The 20204-nt window shown below is 41.2% G+C and overlaps 1 protein-coding gene across 1 annotated transcript; it reads left to right on the top strand.

Moving 5' to 3' along the window:
- Positions 1–6391: 6391 nt before the first annotated feature.
- On the top strand, positions 6392–19804 carry LOC142161315 (uncharacterized). Its single transcript, XM_075216829.1, has 6 exons — positions 6392–6546; positions 9240–9336; positions 9678–9786; positions 9919–10100; positions 13375–13766; positions 14417–19804. Exons 3-6 carry the CDS (start codon positions 9731–9733, stop codon positions 14525–14527), a joined length of 741 nt encoding a protein of 246 aa, XP_075072930.1. The 5' UTR covers positions 6392–6546; positions 9240–9336; positions 9678–9730; the 3' UTR covers positions 14528–19804.
- The last annotated feature ends 400 nt before the right edge of the window (positions 19805–20204 follow it).

The raw sequence follows: 20204 nt of genomic DNA, 5'->3' as shown, positions 1-20204 counted from the left end.
TATATATAAATCAGATGACAGATGCAAGGGTAAGTAATGCTGGAGATGTACTGCGGCTGGTAAGTATTACCACTGACGTGGAGACGAGATTATCCAGACGGCAGGTACAATAACTGGTAACGTGGAGATAAGCTGTGACTGGTAGGTATACCACTGACATGGAAACAAGGTTATCCAGATGGCAGGTACAATAGCGGGTAACAAAGTAATGTACTGCGGCTGAGCGGTATTACCACTAATGTGGAGATGAAGTTATACAGGTTGCAGGTACGATACCAGGTAACGTGGAGATGTCTGCGGCTGACAGGTATTACCACTAATGTAGAGATGAAGTTATACAGGTTGCAGGTACGATACCAGGTAACGTGGGATGTCTGCGGCTGACAGGTATTACCACTAATGTGGAGATGAGGTTTGTCCAGGCTGCAGGTACAATACAAGGTAACGTGGAGCTCTCTGCGGCTGACAGGTATTAGATCCAGGAGGTGTGAACTCCTTGTTTACCTCGGTAGAATGAGGGCCAAGAACAGGCAAGGGAAGTAGGTCAGGGGTGCCTTAAATAGGGAGAGGCAATTAGTGAACCAATGAGAAGAGGGAGAAGGTTTTAACAGTCCTCTGGTCTGCACATGCGCAAAAGCATAGCTAAGATGGTGGATGGCCGCGGCGTTGCACGGGCGCCGGCAGAGCAGTGAGTATACTGGATCTTGGCCTAGAAGAACCAGAGGTCCGATGAGTGACATTAGATTATTTATGTCGAATATCGGCCCAAAACAGCTCACAGTGATGCATTAAAGTCGCCCGGCCATATTGGCTGCTAGGCCACGCCCCAAGAATTCTGCATTTTTATGTACAAGTAGAAATAGCAGCTTTGTTACTGGTTAACAGTGGTGTGCTGGGGGATTTTTCTGTTTTTGCTCCTTTCAGGATAACCCCATCCTTTCAAGCACCTGCTGTTAGCCTATAAATTGATTGAGCAACTTTCCTTTCTGTTTTATTTGCTTGAGAGGCAAGCTCTGGTATCAGTAAATGATGGGGAGAGCTGGTGCTATACTGCCATTTGGAGGTTCTTGGGGTACTTCTTTGTAAGTTAACTCTCAATTTAAAAACACATATATGTATGATCCAAAAATAGGGACTCTCATTGATTAGAGTTAGGACCACCCTATTAGCAGAAGTGCCGTGAAGTGGCGGGTGGCTTAGCATACATTTGCAAGTGTGTGCAACTAAGAATTCTGCATTTTTATGTACAAGTAGAAATAGCAGCTTTGTTGCTGGTTAACAGTGGTGTGCTGGGGTTTTTGCTCCCTTCAAAATTGGCGGCCCAACTCTCTCCTGGACGTCCTCGCCAAGATACAAGCCAAACGGCCAAAAGCTGTCACTGGACAGATAGTTTATCCGGACCAGACCTGTGGCATTCCAGGCAGCAGGATTGCTAATAGTCTTGCCCTACTTAGGGGCATTGTCTTTTACATCAAAGAGCACCGTGCACATGCTCCTTGTTCTGTCTTAATCAGGAGAAGACCTTTGATGGTGTTTCTCACGAGTTTATTTGTAGGGCCCTGCATAGATTTGGTTTGGGAGAAATGTTTTGTTCGCATGTTAACCTGGACATTTTCAGCACAGTGTTGGTGAACGTCTTAAAGACTGACCCATTTCCTCTTTTTGCTGTTTGTTGTATAGAGCTCTTCGCTGTGTGCATCAGACAGAATCCAGAGATCACATGGTTCATTGCACTGAGTCCTGACCGACAAGAAGCCAAGTGCGCTTTACATGGATAATGTCACCTTCTTCTGCGCTGACCAGCGTTCGGTGACAGCACTCATCCAGACACATGAGAATTTCAGCTGAGCTTCAGGGGCAAAGGTCAACTGCAGGAAGACAAGGGTGATGCTCTTCGGGTAGTGTCATCTGTATTTTTCCCATGTCAGTGTGTTACGATTCAGATGTCACGGTCACTAGGAGTCTCGACCCAGAATCTACCAATAGTTGACTTTACCCACCAGAGGCGCAGAGTCTAACACAGCGGCTGGTCTTCTCCGGGAACTCCCGCAAGGAAGTATGGGTTTTAGCGGCTTCCACTGTGCAGGTCACGGCCCTCTGGAGAGTATGGTAGAGTTTAGCGGACTACAGCTATACAAGGATAGTGGTCAGATGCTAGCTAGAGCTAGGTAGTAGGAAAGTCACTGGAGAATAGAGACTGTTCTGTGGTCAGCAGATGATGAGCACGATAAGAGAATGCTTCAGAAGATAGCAGGTATTACCAGTTGGCGTGGAGTATATATATAAATCAGATGACAGATGCGGAGGTAAGTAATGCTGGAGATGTACTGCGGCTGGTAAGTATTACCACTGACGTGGAGACAAGGTTATCCAGACGGCAGGTACAATAACTGGTAACGTGGAGATAAGCTGTGACTGGTAGGTATACCACTGACATGGAAACAAGGTTATCCAGATGGCAGGTACAATAGCGGGTAACAAAGGAATGTACTGCGGCTGAGCGGTATTACCACTAATGTGGAGATGAAGTTATACAGGTTGCAGGTACGATACCAGGTAACATGGGATGTCTGCGGCTGACAGGTATTACCACTAATGTAGAGATGAAGTTATACAGGTTGCAGGTACGATACCAGGTAACGTGGGATGTCTGCGGCTGACAGGTATTACCACTAATGTGGAGATGAGGTTTGTCCAGGCTGCAGGTACGATACCAGGTAACGTGGGATGTCTGCGGCTGACAGGTATTACCACTAATGTAGAGATGAAGTTATACAGGTTGCAGGTACGATACCAGGTAACGTGGAATGTCTGCGGCTGACAGGTATTACCACTAATGTGGAGATGATGTTTGTCGAGGCTGCAGGTACGATACCAGGTAACGAGGAGATGTCTGCGGCTGACAGGTATTACCACTAATGTAGAGATGAAGTTATACAGGTTGCAGGTACGATACCAGGTAACGTGAGATGTCTGCGGCTGACAGGTATTACCACTAATGTGGAGATGAGGTTTGTCCAGGCTGCAGGTACGATACCAGGTAACGTGGAGATGTCTGCGGCTGACTGGTATTACCACTAATGTAGAGATGAAGTTATACAGGTTGCAGGTACGATACCAGGTAACGTGGAGATGTCTGCGGCTGACAGGTATTACCACTAATGTAGAGATGAAGTTATACAGGTTGCAGGTACGATACCAGGTAACGTGGGATGTCTGCGGCTGACAGGTATTACCACTAATGTGGAGATGAGGTTTGTCCAGGCTGCAGGTACGATACCAGGTAACGTGGAGATGTCTGCGGCTGAGCGGTATTACCACTAATGTGGAGATGAAGTATCCAGGCTGCAGGTACGATACAAGGTAACGTGGAGATGTCTGCAGCTGACAGGTATTACCAATAATGTGGAGATGAGGTTTGTCCAGACTACAGGTACGATACAAGGTAACGTGTAGATGTCTGCAGCTGACAGGTATTACCACTAATGTGGAGATGAGGTTTGTCCAGGCTGAAGGGATGTTACCAGGTAACGTGGAGATGTCTACGGCTGACAGGTATTACCACTAATGTGGAGATGAGGTTTGTCCAGGCTGCAGGTACAATACAAGGTAACGTGGAGTAATGGGTTTAGCGCAGCGTTACTCTGGGGGGGAATTGAATTCCCCCTTCCCCCGAAGCAGCGCCGCTATAACTCTATTACCGTTATTACGGTAAAGATAACCCGGATTTCTGCTCGCAGCTCAGGGAACTGCGAGCAAAAAGCCGGCAATGAAACTACTGTAATAACGTTATTTAAGCACACTATTACCGTAATAACGGTAGTGCGTAGGCCAATTGAATTCCCCCTATGTGTCTGATTTTTCAATAAAGCTTTGGGCCTGTGACTCCCCATCCCTAACTCCCTCCATTCCATTCCCCCATCACACTGTTTGAAGTTTTGATGACTGTCTCGCCTTTATTTATGCACCCTCCACTTAAACGTGTCTGTCGACCAATAAAGCTTCAGGCCTGTTATCTCACCCCCCCTTACCCTCTTCACCTACCTCCCCCTCACATTAATTGCTTGTTGAAACTGTTGTCTTGGTAAAGTGATACATGAGTAGTGGAGTGCTTGAAAAATAGCGTAGGATGTAAGATCTTGTGCAATATGTCTTGTATTGTACTATACAGCATGTCTGATTATGTTTCACAATGTATACAAAAATATACCACTTGCAAATACATATTACATAGAACATCTGAAATAATTTCTGAAGTGTCTAAAGAAAGTTTTATGATAAAGGACTTTATTAACTGTAATGCCGGCTATGTGATCTATGGTCCAAGTGTCAACACATTGGGACTCATGTTTACTTGGACAAATGTGTGCCTTTTTACGCAAAATACTAATTTCCATACCCTGCAAGCACACAAAAAGACTTACGCTTCCATCCATATGCAAATTTGCAGGTCATAAAAGAGGCAGGGCTTAACAGAAAAGTGCCTGGGTTTTTATTAAAATGTGTTTATGGGCAAGGTTTGGTTAAAACTATTTTTCCCCTCTTTTGAGATTTTAGAAAACGTTGGGAGGTATACAATAAGGGCATATTTATGTAAATGTGACTGAGGTAGACCTTAGCTGGAAAAGTAACTTTTAAGTCACATTTTAAGTTTAGTGACCTACACAGTGAAATGCATGTTTTTTTCTGGATATTAGATGCAATTATTACCATCTTTTTAAAGTTAATACTGTATATTTCATACAAAAAAGTACATTATAGCATACTTTCCAACATTGGCATCAAGCTGTCAGGATGGGGTTCCGTCATGGGGGCGATGCGCGAGATTTGCGTCATTAGGCCCCGCCTTCTGTCAAACGCTGTCCATTCGGGCGTATCACTGCAGGGACAGGGCCAGGATGTCGCATTTAGCCCCGCCCCCACCCACATCAACTAACGGGCATGATTCGGTAGATTGTCCTGCTCTCTCGGGAGTCCGGGAGAGCTCCCAAAAATTCGGGAGGCTCCCAGACATACCGGGAGAGTAGGCAACTATGCTTATAGTCAAATTCAGAAAACATGATCGGATGGGGACTACAGTGTCTGCCAAAATAATGTATGTTATGTGCTTCAATACACAATAGTGATGTGTCCCTGGAAATTATATAAACGCGTTGGCAGCTGGTGTGCCCAGTTGTATCACAACATCTAATTAACAGGTCTAGTGTATAGTGCGGCGGGTCCCAAAGTGTGCGCCGCGGCTCCTGCGCTGTCACAGGGGTGCCACGGGCCAGCCAAAGAAAAAATAAAGAACACAAAAACTTACCAATCCGTGCACCGCCGGGACCCAGCATCCTCCTCTCTCCCGCAGCTGTCACTGACGTCAATATTCAGTGACAAACCGCGCGGATTGGTAAGTCTTTGTGTTCTTTATTTTTTTCTATGGCTGGCGCGGGGCAGAGTGAGAGGGATCGTGACAGCGTGAGAGAGGGCAGAGGAGGGGACAGCGTGAGAGAGGGCAGAGGAGGGGGACAGCTTGAGAGACGGCAGAGGAGAGGGACAGCATGAGAGAGGGCAGAGGAGGGGGACAGCGGGGCAGAGGAGGGGGACAGCATGAGAGAGGGCAGAGGAGGGGGACAGCTTGAGAGAAGGCAGAGGAGGGGGACAGCGCGAGAGAGGGCAGAGGAGAGGAACAGCGGGGCAGAGGAGGGGGACAGCGTGAGAGAGGGCAGAGGAGGGGGACAGCGTGAGAGAGGGCAGAGGAGGGGGACAGCGTGAGAGAGGGCTGAGGAGGGGACAGCGTTAGAGAGGGCAGAGGAGGGGGACAGTGTGACAGAGAGCAGAGGAGGGGGGACAGCGTGACAGAGAGCAGGAGGGGGGACAGCATGACAGAGAGCAGAGGAGGGGGGACAGTGTGACAGAGGGCAGTGTGTCTGGATGCAGAGGGGGCATTTTTGCATACAACTAAATAAGTATTTCTGTCCTGACCTAAATACTTATTACAATTTTTTGACCCAACTACTTCTAAAACAGGACTGCTCAGTAATTATTTTGGAGGGGTGCCTTGAAAAAAATTTGGAGACTCTAAGGGTGCTGCGAACTGCAAAATTTTGTGAACCACTGTTATAGTGTGTTTCAGTGTGTCTCAAAACTCACTGGTGAGCAGCAGAAGGTTCTCACCAGAAGTTCTAGTTCAAGTTCTAAGCATTAAACATTTCCATATAACAGCTGTGAGGTACCACTAAACTTAGTGCCGATACAAGATTACTTTGTACAGTTGGCACCTGTGACAACCCATAACCTGTTCGGGGACCGGATTCCATTTTAGCTTGTCATCTTGCCTCACGTCTTGTGAATGTCCTGCGTCATAGCGGCCATGTTTACGGGTGGGGTTGTGTGACAGCCGGCGCCATCTTACAGCTCGCTAGTCAGTATTATACAGACCTAGACGGGGACAGGGTGTCCGGTGGGGTAGTGTATACATAAGTGATACACCTCTTCGGTTCTGATAGGTATATCACTTATGTCTACACTACTTACACCGGATACAACCTTCTAAGCTGCCCGGTAAGTAGCGCTTTATATTCTTTTAATCCATGAACTCGTAGCACTGACATTGTCTGATTCTGTAACTGTACTTATGTACCGTCCCGCCTCGGTGCCTGCTAGTGTGATCGTGTCTCTATATGGGGTGAGCTGTTAGAGCCGCATACACATTAGGTGAGGGGGGGTGAGCTCCCCCTGTACACTGTATGTTACCTATATGACGGACGTGTGTACACTCCCATGTCTAGGTCTGCACACGTATACATCACTGGAGCAGGGGGCATATAGCATACGTGTACTATATGCTTTAAATAGAATATATAGGGTATCTGTATACAGAGAATTTTATTTTATGTTTGAAAAAAACAAATCTGAAAACCCCTTGAGAGAAATGCTACATTTGCCCCTATATAAAGTTTACCAAACATTTACCAGTCTTCTATATTTCGAAATGCTATATATTTTTATTGTTCACTGGTTTTAATGTTTTGTTAAACAGGAAAATATCTGGATATCTTAAATGTGACAAAGTTTATATGTATTAATTAATGAATCACATGTGTACCACTAGTGAATAACTGCTATTTATCTTTAATTTTTTTGTGTGGTCTTGTATCTGTGCTAGCATCTCCTTGAAATATGAGTGAATAATATTACAAGAAATTAACTGTTAATATATTTAGGGGTCTATGCATCAATAATATGCGGTACAGCTAAATATACATCGCAGTGATGCATATTTAGGTACCGCTAAGATGCACCATGCCGGGGCTACTTCGGGAGCCCCAGCGAACTGACCCCTCTCCTGCGATCTTTTTTTCCTGCTTACCGACAGATTAGCGCTGCCAGTGACAGGAGGAAGTGCTGTGCGTAATTGCACAGCACTTCCACTGTACCGGATTCTGCGTAGCCAGAGAGGCTCCAGCAGAATCCCATAGGAAATGACAGGTAACGCCATCATGAGATGAGCTTATCAAAGGTTCATGCATTGCAGAACATCGCAGTCCCCATAGTAATTTATGGGGACGGCGATGCTGCACGGTATCGGCCTAAACGGAGGAGATTTCTATGAAATCTTCATTATGCAGTTAACACATAGCAAACTTACTTAAAAGATGTGGAAACAGCTGTTTCCGCATGTTTTAAGTAAGTTTTTGCTTGATGCATAGACCCCTTAACAGGCTGAAGTTAGCTTCTTATTCAACCAGCTTCTTATTAACTTCTTATTCATGCTCCAGTTTCTTGATCAGAAAAGCTTATTTTTAAAGGATTAAATCAAGTTGAATCACATTAACACTAAAGTGTCCCTTATACAAACTGCAATAGTATTTAGCCTGCCCAAAAAGGTTTTGGGCATGAAATCAGGGGGAAAAGTCACCATATTTTATCATTTTGAATATGTAGCTGTAGTTTTGCAAGAGTTAAATGCCGTTGGGCTCCCAATTTGATAGTGGGAATCAACACAGGGTGGTCCGTTACATATAAAACACATGACCACTACAGTGTTGGCCCAGGTAAAAGAGAAATGTTTTTCTATGTAATTGATCACCCTTTGTTGATTCCCACTATCTAATTGGTGGCCCAATGGCATTTAATGCTTGCAAAACTACATCTACTTATTCAAAATGATCAAAAAGCTATCTGTGCCCATTTTGCCCCCTGATTTCATGGCCAAAACCTTGTTGGATCAGGCTAAATACTATTGCAGTTTGCATAAGGGACACACTTTAGTGTTATTCTGATGTGAAATCAGTAATCCAACTTGATTTAACCCTTTAAAAAAAGCTTTTCTGAATAAGAAACTGGAGCATGAATAAGAAGCTAACTTTAGCCTCGTGTGCAGTTGGTATTTTCTATAAATATGACATTAATGCATGTGAGGCAAATTATTAAATCCTATTGGAACAAGTCACAATTACATGTGCTGATGATCAGTGATACCTTCCATTGCTGTCAGTGACAAGACCAGATATGGAAGTTGTGATGTCCTCAGTTCCCCATTAGGCTAGTGTCATATTGGGACTTTTTACCCTAGGAACCTGGCACTTATACAGGCAATATATCCAGATTTTCAGCCAGATATGCTGTGACATCTATAATGCATGCAGTGGTCATGGATCTTACAGTGTAAGGGGAGACATGTTGAGTTTTTTTCTACACTACGTTGGTTTTCTCACGCAAGAGCACACTTAACAGGTTTTGCAACAATAACAAATTATTTTTCGTCCACATTTATTAAAAAATAATCCCGGGACAGCGCATCTGATAGTCTGTTCTGACTATGATTTCACGTGCCTTAAAAGTCTTGTCTGGCTCTTCTAGTCACTATGACAACGTTGCTTTGCGCATGCGCAGAGACATACTTGCGATAGTTCCCTGAACTCAGGTAAGCTATGGTGAGGGATCCAAAGATTTCTCTACCGCAATGCTCTCCCTTTAGGCTTCAGATGGCGTTAGCTATTGCGGGCAAATTTGTTAAATCGTGCAAAATAGCAGTCCCCGTAGAAACCTATGGGGACTGCTTTTGCATACGATAATAGTGGGACCGCAAAAGATTTCAACGTTATCTGCTGTGGTACTATGGTTATAAATAACTACCATACTTATACTGCATTTTAGGCTAAAGGGACCTTAATAAATAGGCCCCAAAGGGTAAGTTAATGCACAGTTAATCGACACAACAGCTAACCATCTTTCATCTCTATTATCCCCAGGTCTGTTCATCAACTGCTACAACTCATCCTCTCCAAATCTGAACCTTGTCTCATTAAAACTTGTGCTTTGCATTTGTGCAAACGGTATCTTTTTAAAGTATGTACCAAGAATTTGTTTTCTATAGTTATAACCTGTGGTAGACTGATGATCATTGAAACATATTTTTTTTACACCTTTCTATCCTGACTCTCATCTAGCCTAAGTCCAATAGTTCTGTTTGTATTGTATAGTATAGTGCAGAGAGTATAAGAAAACATCTGATTCCTTCATGTTAGAACATTTTTGTTCACTTAGCACTGTTATTAAATGAGCCCAGTATAGTGAAAAGCACTAGTATAGGTTCGCAAAAAAGTGATTTATTCCTTTGTGGTCCCTGCTGGTGATATTTTTGTTAGTTTTATAGATTTTGGTATTCATTTGCCTGTTTTTATTTCTAGAGGATTGTTGGTTTGGATTGGCTTAGGAACGTTGAAAAAGAGGTATATTGGAGATGATGTCCTGCTTACCTCCTGCAGAGAAATTATCACCCGGCTGCGATTTACCAAGGTGCCTTACTTTTCTCTATATTCAAATGTTTGTGATCTGCACAGTATTTTTTATTAAGAATTAGTTGCTACATCATACACCGTTTTGTACTTGAAGAACTAAAGCATATTAGCTTTTATTTTTCATTAATAGACGGATAAATGGATTTCACAAGCAATCTTATTCTAAAGATAAAGACACTCTGGAACAGCCTTTATTCCAGAATTCCATGTTGGAAAGTGAATCTGATGAGCACCAACAGTGTATCCTAGAAGGAGAAAAGGTTATCCGTATCTTAGAAGGGGAAACGTTAATCAAGAAACTAGAAAAGAAACGTAAGTTCTCTTAACTCCCTATGGTTACTGGGCAGGAAGGGAGCCAGATACACAGCATTGTGCCAGTTGGGGTGGGTGCATGCATGTAGTTATGTTTGTATTATATGTAAACATACTTACACTAGCAAGAATGATCATAATCTGGTGTTGCTCGTTGGGAATTATGGTATGTGTAGTTCTTGAGTTGTGGTTGAATGTAGCAGCAATGTGTGAAGAAAACATGTTCTAGTGGACACAAGGGGGAGGTGTAGAACAATTGTGTTTTCATACTGTTGAGGCACAATTCTATTATTTACCAACATCAATTCTCTAAAGTTACATCTAAACGAACACCATAGTATTAAGCAATCGGACATGAACTGTATCTGCCTAATAATACAAGTGAAGCAATGAAAGTTGATGTCTGATTGTTTGCTCTGATTTTAGTGCAGATCTTGAGCACTTGCCAGTAAACCATTTTTATGTATACCTTGCTTCTGACAGGCCACAGTACATGTATGTTGTGCTCGGAGCCTCTGTCTCTAAGGCGATGTAGTTATTGCATTTGATAAGTGTGCACCCACATAGTTAAGACTCTTGTATGCAGAGTGTGTGGTGGGGGGGGGGGGGGCAGGGGAGATCCTGGAAACTATGGAGGAATGCTAGAAAAGTTTTAGTTTTTTGTTTTGTTTTTTCTCTCTTCATATTTCAGCTAATTGTTCCCCAACAGTCATTTCATAAAGTAAATGTTTATTCTAATGAATTGCCAAAAGAAGCCTGTCTGCTTTGAAACAAATAAACTACAGATTTCACTGTTGCGAGAGACGCATGTATGATTTGTGCTGGCAGCTTAAAACAAACTTCTGCCCAGCTGAGTTTTATTTCAAATACACTGCTTTTCACCAAACAAACGCTTTGATAAATGATACTCGCCTGAGCCATATTCACAGCAGTCTTATAGTCCTGTATCCTAAACTGAAAAAGTCAACATTGTGCTCCGAGTCGACAGATTTCTTATGGAAGCAGCGATATGCCAAGATGCTGTTGTATTGCAGCACTCCAAGGACGATGGTGAGCTATCTGAGGTAACTACTGAACTCAAGAAATTTGCTGATATTGAAATGCACTTGCTGTCTGAGCTTTCTAAACCAGCTGAGGCGTTATCCTGAGATATTGCAGCCCTGTGAACTTGAGTCCAGCATGTAGAGACAAACGTTAGAGTTGACAACACCATTAGCGATTTGTATACCTAAGAATAATTATCTGAGAGATCACCAGGAAGACTTAGAAAACAGATCCCACAAGTACAACATAAGGCTTAAAGGGATCCCAGAGACCATAGTGGATTTGCATACATTTCTTAAAGATTTATTCTGCATTATAATACCTGACCTCTCTGATTGCTGATAGCTCACAGAGCACAATACCCTGAAATGTGATAACCAGATTGCACTTCTGCTCCAAAGAAGTGATAATGGCAGCTGGAATTTCCTCTACATTGACACAAATATGTTTCTAACCAATGTGGATTTCATAGATCATATCAAGTGCTGTAAAGTGGTAAGGATGTGGTAATAGAATAAAATTAAATGGACAATAGAACAGAATAAGGTAGAAAGTGGTATCATTAACTTAGTCTTACTTTTTATTTAACCACCACGACTGGAACTTGGGGACCAGTTCCCACCATTTTACTCTGGGCACCGCAATGATCCAAGACCAGAGAATCGGAGCCAACCATGTTAGATTCTTCTCACAGACATCCAATGAGAGGATCGCAACATGCATGAATTCCACCCGGCACTCCATGGCAACAAGCTAAGTATCGCCTTTACGAGTCTTACTAGTTGGAGGACGTGAATGTGTATTGTGAACTTGCTTCTCATTGGCAAAATGCAAAGGTCTATCCCAGTACTATATTTCTATCCAAATCGAACACCCTACGCATTATCACGCAGAAGGGAACTTAAACCTGGTCTAAAATTCTACGGTCACATCAAATTAGATATTGCTGGGGGTACCTCTTTATTGAATGCAATGATCAAAACCTATCCATAAAATATATTAAAGAACAGAGTGAATTATTTCAAGATTTAAAGCTACTTCCCATCAATAGAAAACCCAAAGTGTGGAGCAATAAGCCTGCAAGAAACCATACTTACTAAAGAAGCAGTGCCTTGATCTTACAAGAACCCAGAATATACTGAAAAGATAATAATAAATATTGAATGGGGGTCTTCTCATTCCATAAATTAATATTTCATAATCCAGATTTATTACAAGACCTAAACCTATACGCAATTCAATACCTAAGCCTCTCCCTGCAATGGAAAGTTAATGTTTAAAACTCCTCTAAACTCTGATAAGACATCGGCACCTCCATATAACCAATTGAAAATATTGTCTCTGGATTTTATTACTACTTCTACATTGGAAAACAAGCATCCATATTGACACCCACTTCTTGCTAAAGGGTTCAGGGGTCTACTCTACTACTCTTTTTTTGGTCTCTTTCTTGAACACCTTTCCTGATGGCATTTTCCACTACACACCACCACAAATAGGAAAACTAGTCAATCCTGAGAGCTCTCCTCTAAGCAACACCATGATGCAGCTTACTGGGCCTAAGCATGGGAATTATTAAAAAAATTTTTATTGTGCCAGATATTGAAGTAAGAGGTTCCTGCTTGCAAACCTACAATCCCAAGCTACATGCTCCTGCTGCTTGTATCACGTGATTTATGAGAGTTTCAGGATGGAATGTATAACTTCCTTGAGGATCACCTTATACCCATGTTTCCCAAATCCATTCCTTGGGGAGCCCTAAGAGTGCAGGTTTTCCAGGTCCCAAGTAACAGGTAGCACCTGTGGATCTTTTTATATTTGTAATGAATACACCTGTGCTCCAGCGAAGAGATCTGGAAAACCTGCTTTGTTAGGGCTCCCTGAGGACTGGATTTGGAATCTTATTTTTTCATAGCAGTCATGAATAAGCTGAAAGTAATGAGAATAAATTTCACTTACTTTCATGTAGCTTGGTCTGTTTTGCTTTTCTTTAATAAAACATGCTTTCTTTGAACTGTGCAATTGGATTACACTTTAAATTGGAGAGACTCTCAAATTACGAAGTGCTGTGTAGATAGTTTAAAAATATTTGATAAATATATAATCCATAAACTGTTTCTAGTGTTTCATCACATATTTCTCCAACTTGAGTAGAAGAGCCTTCCATGTTTGATACTGGTTTGTTGTTTGGAGCTAGGCATGATGAGTTTAATTGTTCCTCCCTCTACAGCTGATGATCTTGAGTCGGTCTCCAGCTTTGTCCAAAGAAATAAGGAAACCTTGTGGTACTTGAATGATGGCAAATACCTTCGAATCTGTGATCTAAACGGCACTATTTACATGGGTCAGAAATTTATGCTTGAAGGATGGCAACATGTCTACCTCCCGAAAAGTACAAGAATGGAAATCCTGGGCACCCTGGAGTGCTCTGGAAGCATGGCCACCACCCTACACCCTACACCATGGCAGTATATCATTCTTGTGGCAGAAGATGGAAAGATCTATGCTTATGAAGAAGAAGAAGAGCTACATTTAGTTGCCGGGAGTTTAAGACAGTTGGTAGAAAATGGCATTAAAAACACAGGAATTTCATACCTCTATCCATCTGATGAAAGTGATGAGGTATAGTATGAATAATCAGATTTGTTGGCTATTTATACAGTGGTCCCTCTCTATATCTCACCACTTTAAAACATAACTAGTGAGGTGTAAAGAGGGTGACACAAAATGTGCTACATTCAAATATACCTGGCAGTAATAAGGGCGTGTTATAGAGAGAGAGAACTAGTATTACAGTATTGATATTTTTGAAAGCCTTTGTGGAATTGCAAAGAAAATGGGTTGTTCAACCTAGTCCCATAGCGGAAACCGGTCCTACCCACCTAATAATAATTGTGGTGTAGATTCTTCTCTCTGGTCCTCTAAATAGTCTTTGAGAGTCAGGAAACCTTATATCAGAAACTAAAAACTGAGTTTAAATAACATGCACATCCAATGTATATCATATCCTTCACATGTCTAAAATCAAGTGTTAAAGTGGAACTTGACCTTAAATATATTATAGCCAAGGACATCAAAAATAAATGTGCCAGGAATATAACCTTAGCATGAGTTGTATCTAGACAGAAGCCCTAAACAAACAAATCTGTCTTGAATGCTGTAGAAGGTCCTAATATGGTTTACCCTTTTTAAGTAACATTCTCACCATGTGGAACCATAAAAGCTTTGTTAAATGCTGTGCTTGTAAGACGTGCCACATTGTGTTTTTACAGGAATCTTTCCAGGAAGATGAAGACATTCAGTCTATCAAACAAAGAACAAGGAAGTTTGTTGATAAACATGCAGATGAATTTGATGACTTCCTGAATTTTTTTTCCAAATAAGTGGATGCCCGTCACTTAACTATTTAAGTAACTACAGAACTTTACAACGTAATGTTCAGTTCATGAACTTCATGCTGAGCAGAGTGGAGCCATATTCCTGTGGCTCATCACACCACACCTGTCAAAAGCTGCAGAGAGGTTTCTGAGCAAGCAGACCATTAAGCTTCAATCTCCTGTACCCAGAAGCACAGCTGTAGATATAGGTAAGAGCATTGATTTCCACGTTCGGAGTGTGACTTTTAAAAGATCGTGATGTAGGTATGTATCTCTATATCAAACCTTACATTTATTAATGAGCTGTATTAGAATGTGAAATCTAAAAATCAAATCTGCAATACATATAACGGTGATCTTGATGTTTTTAGGTCCCCTTATTTTCACTTGGGGTGTTTATATCATACCTCAAGCTGATCTTTTAATATGCATTTTTATAAATGCACTATTGTGATTTTATTTTCTAATTTATTTAATAAATGTAAGGTTTTTGTCAACATGTATGTATATTATACATGCGTTGAGGTTGTCATTGTCTTTTAAAAGTCAGCCTCAGAAAGGGATCAGTGTTTTTGGATAATCTGCTCTACTGTAAAACATCCAGTTCCTGGCACTAATGGGGATACTCAGGCAATGAAAAGTGACAGAGTATGTGGGAATGCTTCCAATCTGTCCTTGTTCTGTATGTGTGATGTCTAATATCTAACCCTTTGTACTGCTATAGTACTTACAAACTAGTTTGTTGCTACATTCTACAACAGATGTGATATTTACCCTTTCAAGACATTGGTAGTACTTTATGTTACATTTTATGAAAAACTATTTTGATATTGGGTCTGAGAACGCTCTTTTTCATATTAGAAAACCACACAGCGACCTGCCTTTGTGATATTACCAGTCTTTCATGTACTAAAAACAGCTCTTCCCGGAAAAATGTTGTGTAAATGCATCTTTGGCGACAATACCTTTTTGTGTCATTGTCTTTACAGACAATGTCTGATGCATCGATAAAGGTGTCCATGAAATAGTGTGTTCCTGAAGGGGGCCTGCTGAGCCACCTGAGCAAGGTACTAGCGCTTTACTAGTTTGCCCCCTCCATTACACCCATGTATGCGTAGGGCAGGTGGAGAAGCCGATGGGCCAGTTCTGCAGTTTGCAGATTACGTGCAATATCTCACCTTTTTTTTTTTTTCTCAAATATTTTTAATAATATTTTAACAAAAAGAGAAAAAAACAGTAACATTCCATTCCTTCTTCCATATAGGGTAGATAGCGATATTAATTACAGCCAGTAGGATAAATCTGTGACTGGAGTCAGCTAGTGATGTCTAAAGTGCTTATAGGGATTTAGGTGGACCGACCAAGGATTAATTAATTTTCAGATAGGATCAAAGTTTATTGTAATATTTTGGCATGGTGCCTCGGGACTGATAAGTGAATCGCTCATCACCCACAGCTACATTAACCAGGGCTACCCAGACATCGAAGTCTGGCCCCTCTCGTGCCATCTACCCTCTAGCAACAGCAACCTTAGCTAGGGTGAAAAGATGAAGGGCATATCTGGTTGCAGACCTTCCCAGCAGTAAATCAACTCCCAAACCAAATATGCAGGTCTATTGGGTAGAACAGTGGAATACCTGTGTCTTGAATACACTCCACCATCTGCCACCAAAAGTCTCCTGCCCCTCCGTATTTTGGACAGTTAGTCGGATCGGGGCACCCATCTGGAGCAACCTGTGGGGAGAGTAATGCACTCTATGTAAAATGTACAGCTGAACCTGCCTGTACCTGGTACAGGAGATGGCCTCACGGGAACAGTCGAGCATGTTGGTCAATGCTCCCAGGTCCAGTTTCCAAACCTGTCGCAGTCTAGCCAGGTCATCAGGAGTGCGTATGGAGAGTACATTGGCATATAACATTGAGATGGTCTTTTTGGAACCCATTAGTTTAAGGAGTACGCGGAGAGGGTCTAGAGCAAAGGTGAGGGGTGCTACCAAAGTGTCATCGGGGCGTGACGTTACTGTAGGATTGTATAGCCTAAATTATTCGGTAATTGAAAGTCTACTTGTAACTCTGCAAAAGATTTGAGGGTGCCCCCAGAATATAATTGCCCCAGAGAAATAATACTCGCAGCCTGCCATCTGGGAAATAGTCTTAATTTTTACAGCTCCGGTAGAGTGCAATTAACCTATAATGAAGTTGCCACATCCAGCACATTGAGTTTCAACTGTTCCAGATCATTAAAACCTGCTTAAGCAGTGGCGGGACCATTCTGGTGACTCTTGTGCCCAATAAGGCTTGTATGGGAGGTCTGGTCTATCGAGCCCTGTACATCCTCTAAGGAAACTCCCCAATCCATTTCCAGAGATGAGCCAGTTGTGCTGCAAAGTAGTAGGCCATGACGTCAGGGAGGGCCAGGCCGCATGACGTTCGGGGACGACACAGGGAGGCAATATCTCAATTTTACACATGGCTTAAATTCCCTGTAAATCTTGACAAAGCTCAGAGCTGCATAACTTCAAGACCAGCAACAGGCCTATTTTTATTGTGATTGCCACACTTGCGTCTATATAATACTGCACAATCTAAAATTCACGTTACCGTGTGTAAAATTACTACTAATATCGTTCCAAATACATGTGTTTAAGTCTAAGGAACATATCCAGAACTGGAGACATTTGCTGTGGTTGTGGGGGAAGATTTATTTTCCTATATAATCTAAATGCAACAGATGACTTTCTAGTAATGATAGCAGAAAACAATAGCTTGCTGTGTGACAAATGTAAATATAGTGCTGAATATCTTAAGCAAAGTAAAGGTTTGGTAACTACTACAACACACATAATTTCACTTTTAGTTCTCTTAATTGAGGATAACTAAAAAAATATTGCCATAGTGCTCCCTTGGGAGTTTTTCAGTACTACTTGCCCATGAAAGGTGCTATCTGGCTGTTATGAGTTATAGCACATTAGTGCTTACATGCTTTATATGATGTGCGAACTGATGCAAAGCTGAACAGAACCAGCCCGTTTTTAGTCTGCCTCTTACTTTTAAGCTCCTTTATTCAGATATACAAATTGAAAGTGTTATTCAAGAACCCAATGAAATAACTTTCTATAACAAATGGAAATATGAAATAATGTAATACAGTAAATTATAAGGATCTTGGGAGTCACAGAAGAGTTCTGTAATTGTATAGGCAGGAGACCACAGGCCGAATGCGGTTATATCAGTCACTAGTCTCCATGTTTTCTTGTAATCATTTGCAGTAAGGAGTGACTTTAAGATGGACAAGTTTTCCTAAAAAGTACTAAACGCACTGTTTATACAATATTGGCATCACTTGTGTATTACACCAAGATTATTTGCTTTTTACACCTGTTGTCATCTGCCGACCGTATATATAGATCCTGCTGCAAAAAGAACCACTGCAGCAAGGCCTATACATACGGTCTGCAAATGCCAACAGTTTGTAGAGCAAATAATTTGGACAGGAATTTAAAATTCAACTGAGCAATTGCCAGCCTGCATGCCATACTGATACTGTGCCTCGCCATTCCTGGTCAGTGCTCATCTGGAAACCGTTTACATTTGTTTCATCAGTGAAGCATTAAGCTCAATATAGAATGCTGTGCTTATGCAGACCTTCCGTGACCCCTTCCTCTTGCACAAAATGTGGTGCCTGCATACTTGCTACTTTATTTACTATTGCAGTCACCTGTGCTGAATTCATTCATTCAGCACAGTAACTACAGTAGTACATAAGGTGTATGGAGATCTGTTAATGCTGCCAAAGTCACTTTAATGGGGAAATATTGGCGTCATCCGCTTTAAGGGAGAGGCTATGGGTGTAAGAACTCCCATATATGCTTACTTTTAAAATGTTAAAAGTAGTTGTTGACCTGTCTTATATGTCTTTAATGCTGCTGACATTTAAGCTTATTATACTGCAGTGGTGTTAAGGAGTTTGTTAAGTTGCTGCTTTGACATGTTTAAGTGTCATATCCCATCCATTATAGCACTGAAAACTGCTCTGTCATTCAAAGTTTTAGCACAATCCTCATTTAACGGAAGTGAAGCATACAAGCCCTTTTATTGCGTACTCTTGTAGTTTGGAGGGGGAAAAAAAAGTTGAAGAAATGTACCCGATTTATTCTGGTTCAAACAAGTCAACCAAATGTAAGGTATGTGTATAGAATATACTTGTAAATGTTACTTACATTTGAGGTGTTGCACTTACTGTAAGAATATGGAAGACTTCTGAATGGGTTCTATAATGAAACTTATGTTATAAAAAAAATGATTTTCCCAGATTCTGCCCACACTATGTATTTACTGTTGGTGCAACCTCAACATGCAGTTGCAATGTTCTCCCCAGAAAATGTTGCCAGCCGGGTGGGGGCAGTATAATACTTTGCAATAATAATGTAAAATGTTGGACGTTATTGCCCAAACCTGCCAGCACTTGTCAGACTGGTGGTCAGTGGTCTAACACACACACACTTTTACAATTGTCTATCTTTTCACGTAGGGCAAGGGCTTCTGAGCTAAGGACATTTAATTGGGTAGAAAGGGGCTTATTACAAAGTGTGTTATGGGGACTGACAATGTTTGTTTTTTTTGCTGTTTTTGTCCTTGTCAAAAGAAACCGCATTAAAACAAATACTCCTATGCACTGTATAAAAGTACAAGAGAATAAAAGTCACAAGCCATCAAATTGTCCAATGATGGATGAAAAAAAAAAACCCCTTTTTGAAAAATTAACTTTGTTCGAGTTACAGCTTATGGAACTGTCTCTAAATGTCACTGCATAGATGTTTTGTAGTGAGGGGAAAACTACATGTGTAAACTTTGTGAAAATTAGTTTTATAAATAATAGATTTGTAAAGTGTACAGGAAATATGAAAAACTTGTAGAATGAAAATTTTAACCGCAGTTGCTACAGACTTATGACAAACTTTTACCCATATTTACTACAGACATGACAACAAATGATAGAAGTCTGTATTACGACTGTGGATTGATTGATGCATAAAATGATTGTGTAGCTGTATATATTGAATCACTTTTTTTTAAATGCATTACAGCACTTGTAATGTGTGTGTGTGTATTTTCTTGTAAATGAAAAGTACATTATGGCAGTATGCCCAACTGAAGTGTATAAAAGGGCAGTATCTATAGTTGAAAGGTTTCAACATCCACTTGTAGATAGAACATCTTAAAAACCAATGTACAAATCTTTATTCTTGACATTTTTCTCTGATAATAAATATATATTTTTGATCTCTCTCTCTTTATTTATATATTTTTTTATAATTTCCAGAAAGCACTGACCGGACTCTTCAATGAATTGCAAAATTTATTATTGTTTAAAGAGTTTTATTTAATCAAAGAAAAGTGATACAAAATTATATATATATATATATATATATTATATTCACACCCTTGTACCCATGAGATATCCCCAGCTTATTCCCCCTTATGTTGGTATCGCTATGGGCATAGAGACGATTCCATCAATATGGTGGCATTGTCCCAAGCACTTCAATTTCTGGGGGGCAATTGATAAAATTAACAGATATTGAACACTAAATTGTGTTTTTCCCCCTTGTTTGCTTTCTTTTGCCTCCCTAGTTTAGGAGCATAGTCCAGTAAAGTTGTTTCTCCTATTATAAATGCAGCC

This window comes from Mixophyes fleayi, chromosome 6 (genome assembly GCF_038048845.1).
Source record: "Mixophyes fleayi isolate aMixFle1 chromosome 6, aMixFle1.hap1, whole genome shotgun sequence".
Classification (NCBI taxonomy): Eukaryota; Metazoa; Chordata; class Amphibia; order Anura; family Limnodynastidae; genus Mixophyes; species Mixophyes fleayi.
Note: the sequence above shows the minus strand (reverse complement) of the source record. Positions and strands in the feature narration are given on the sequence as shown.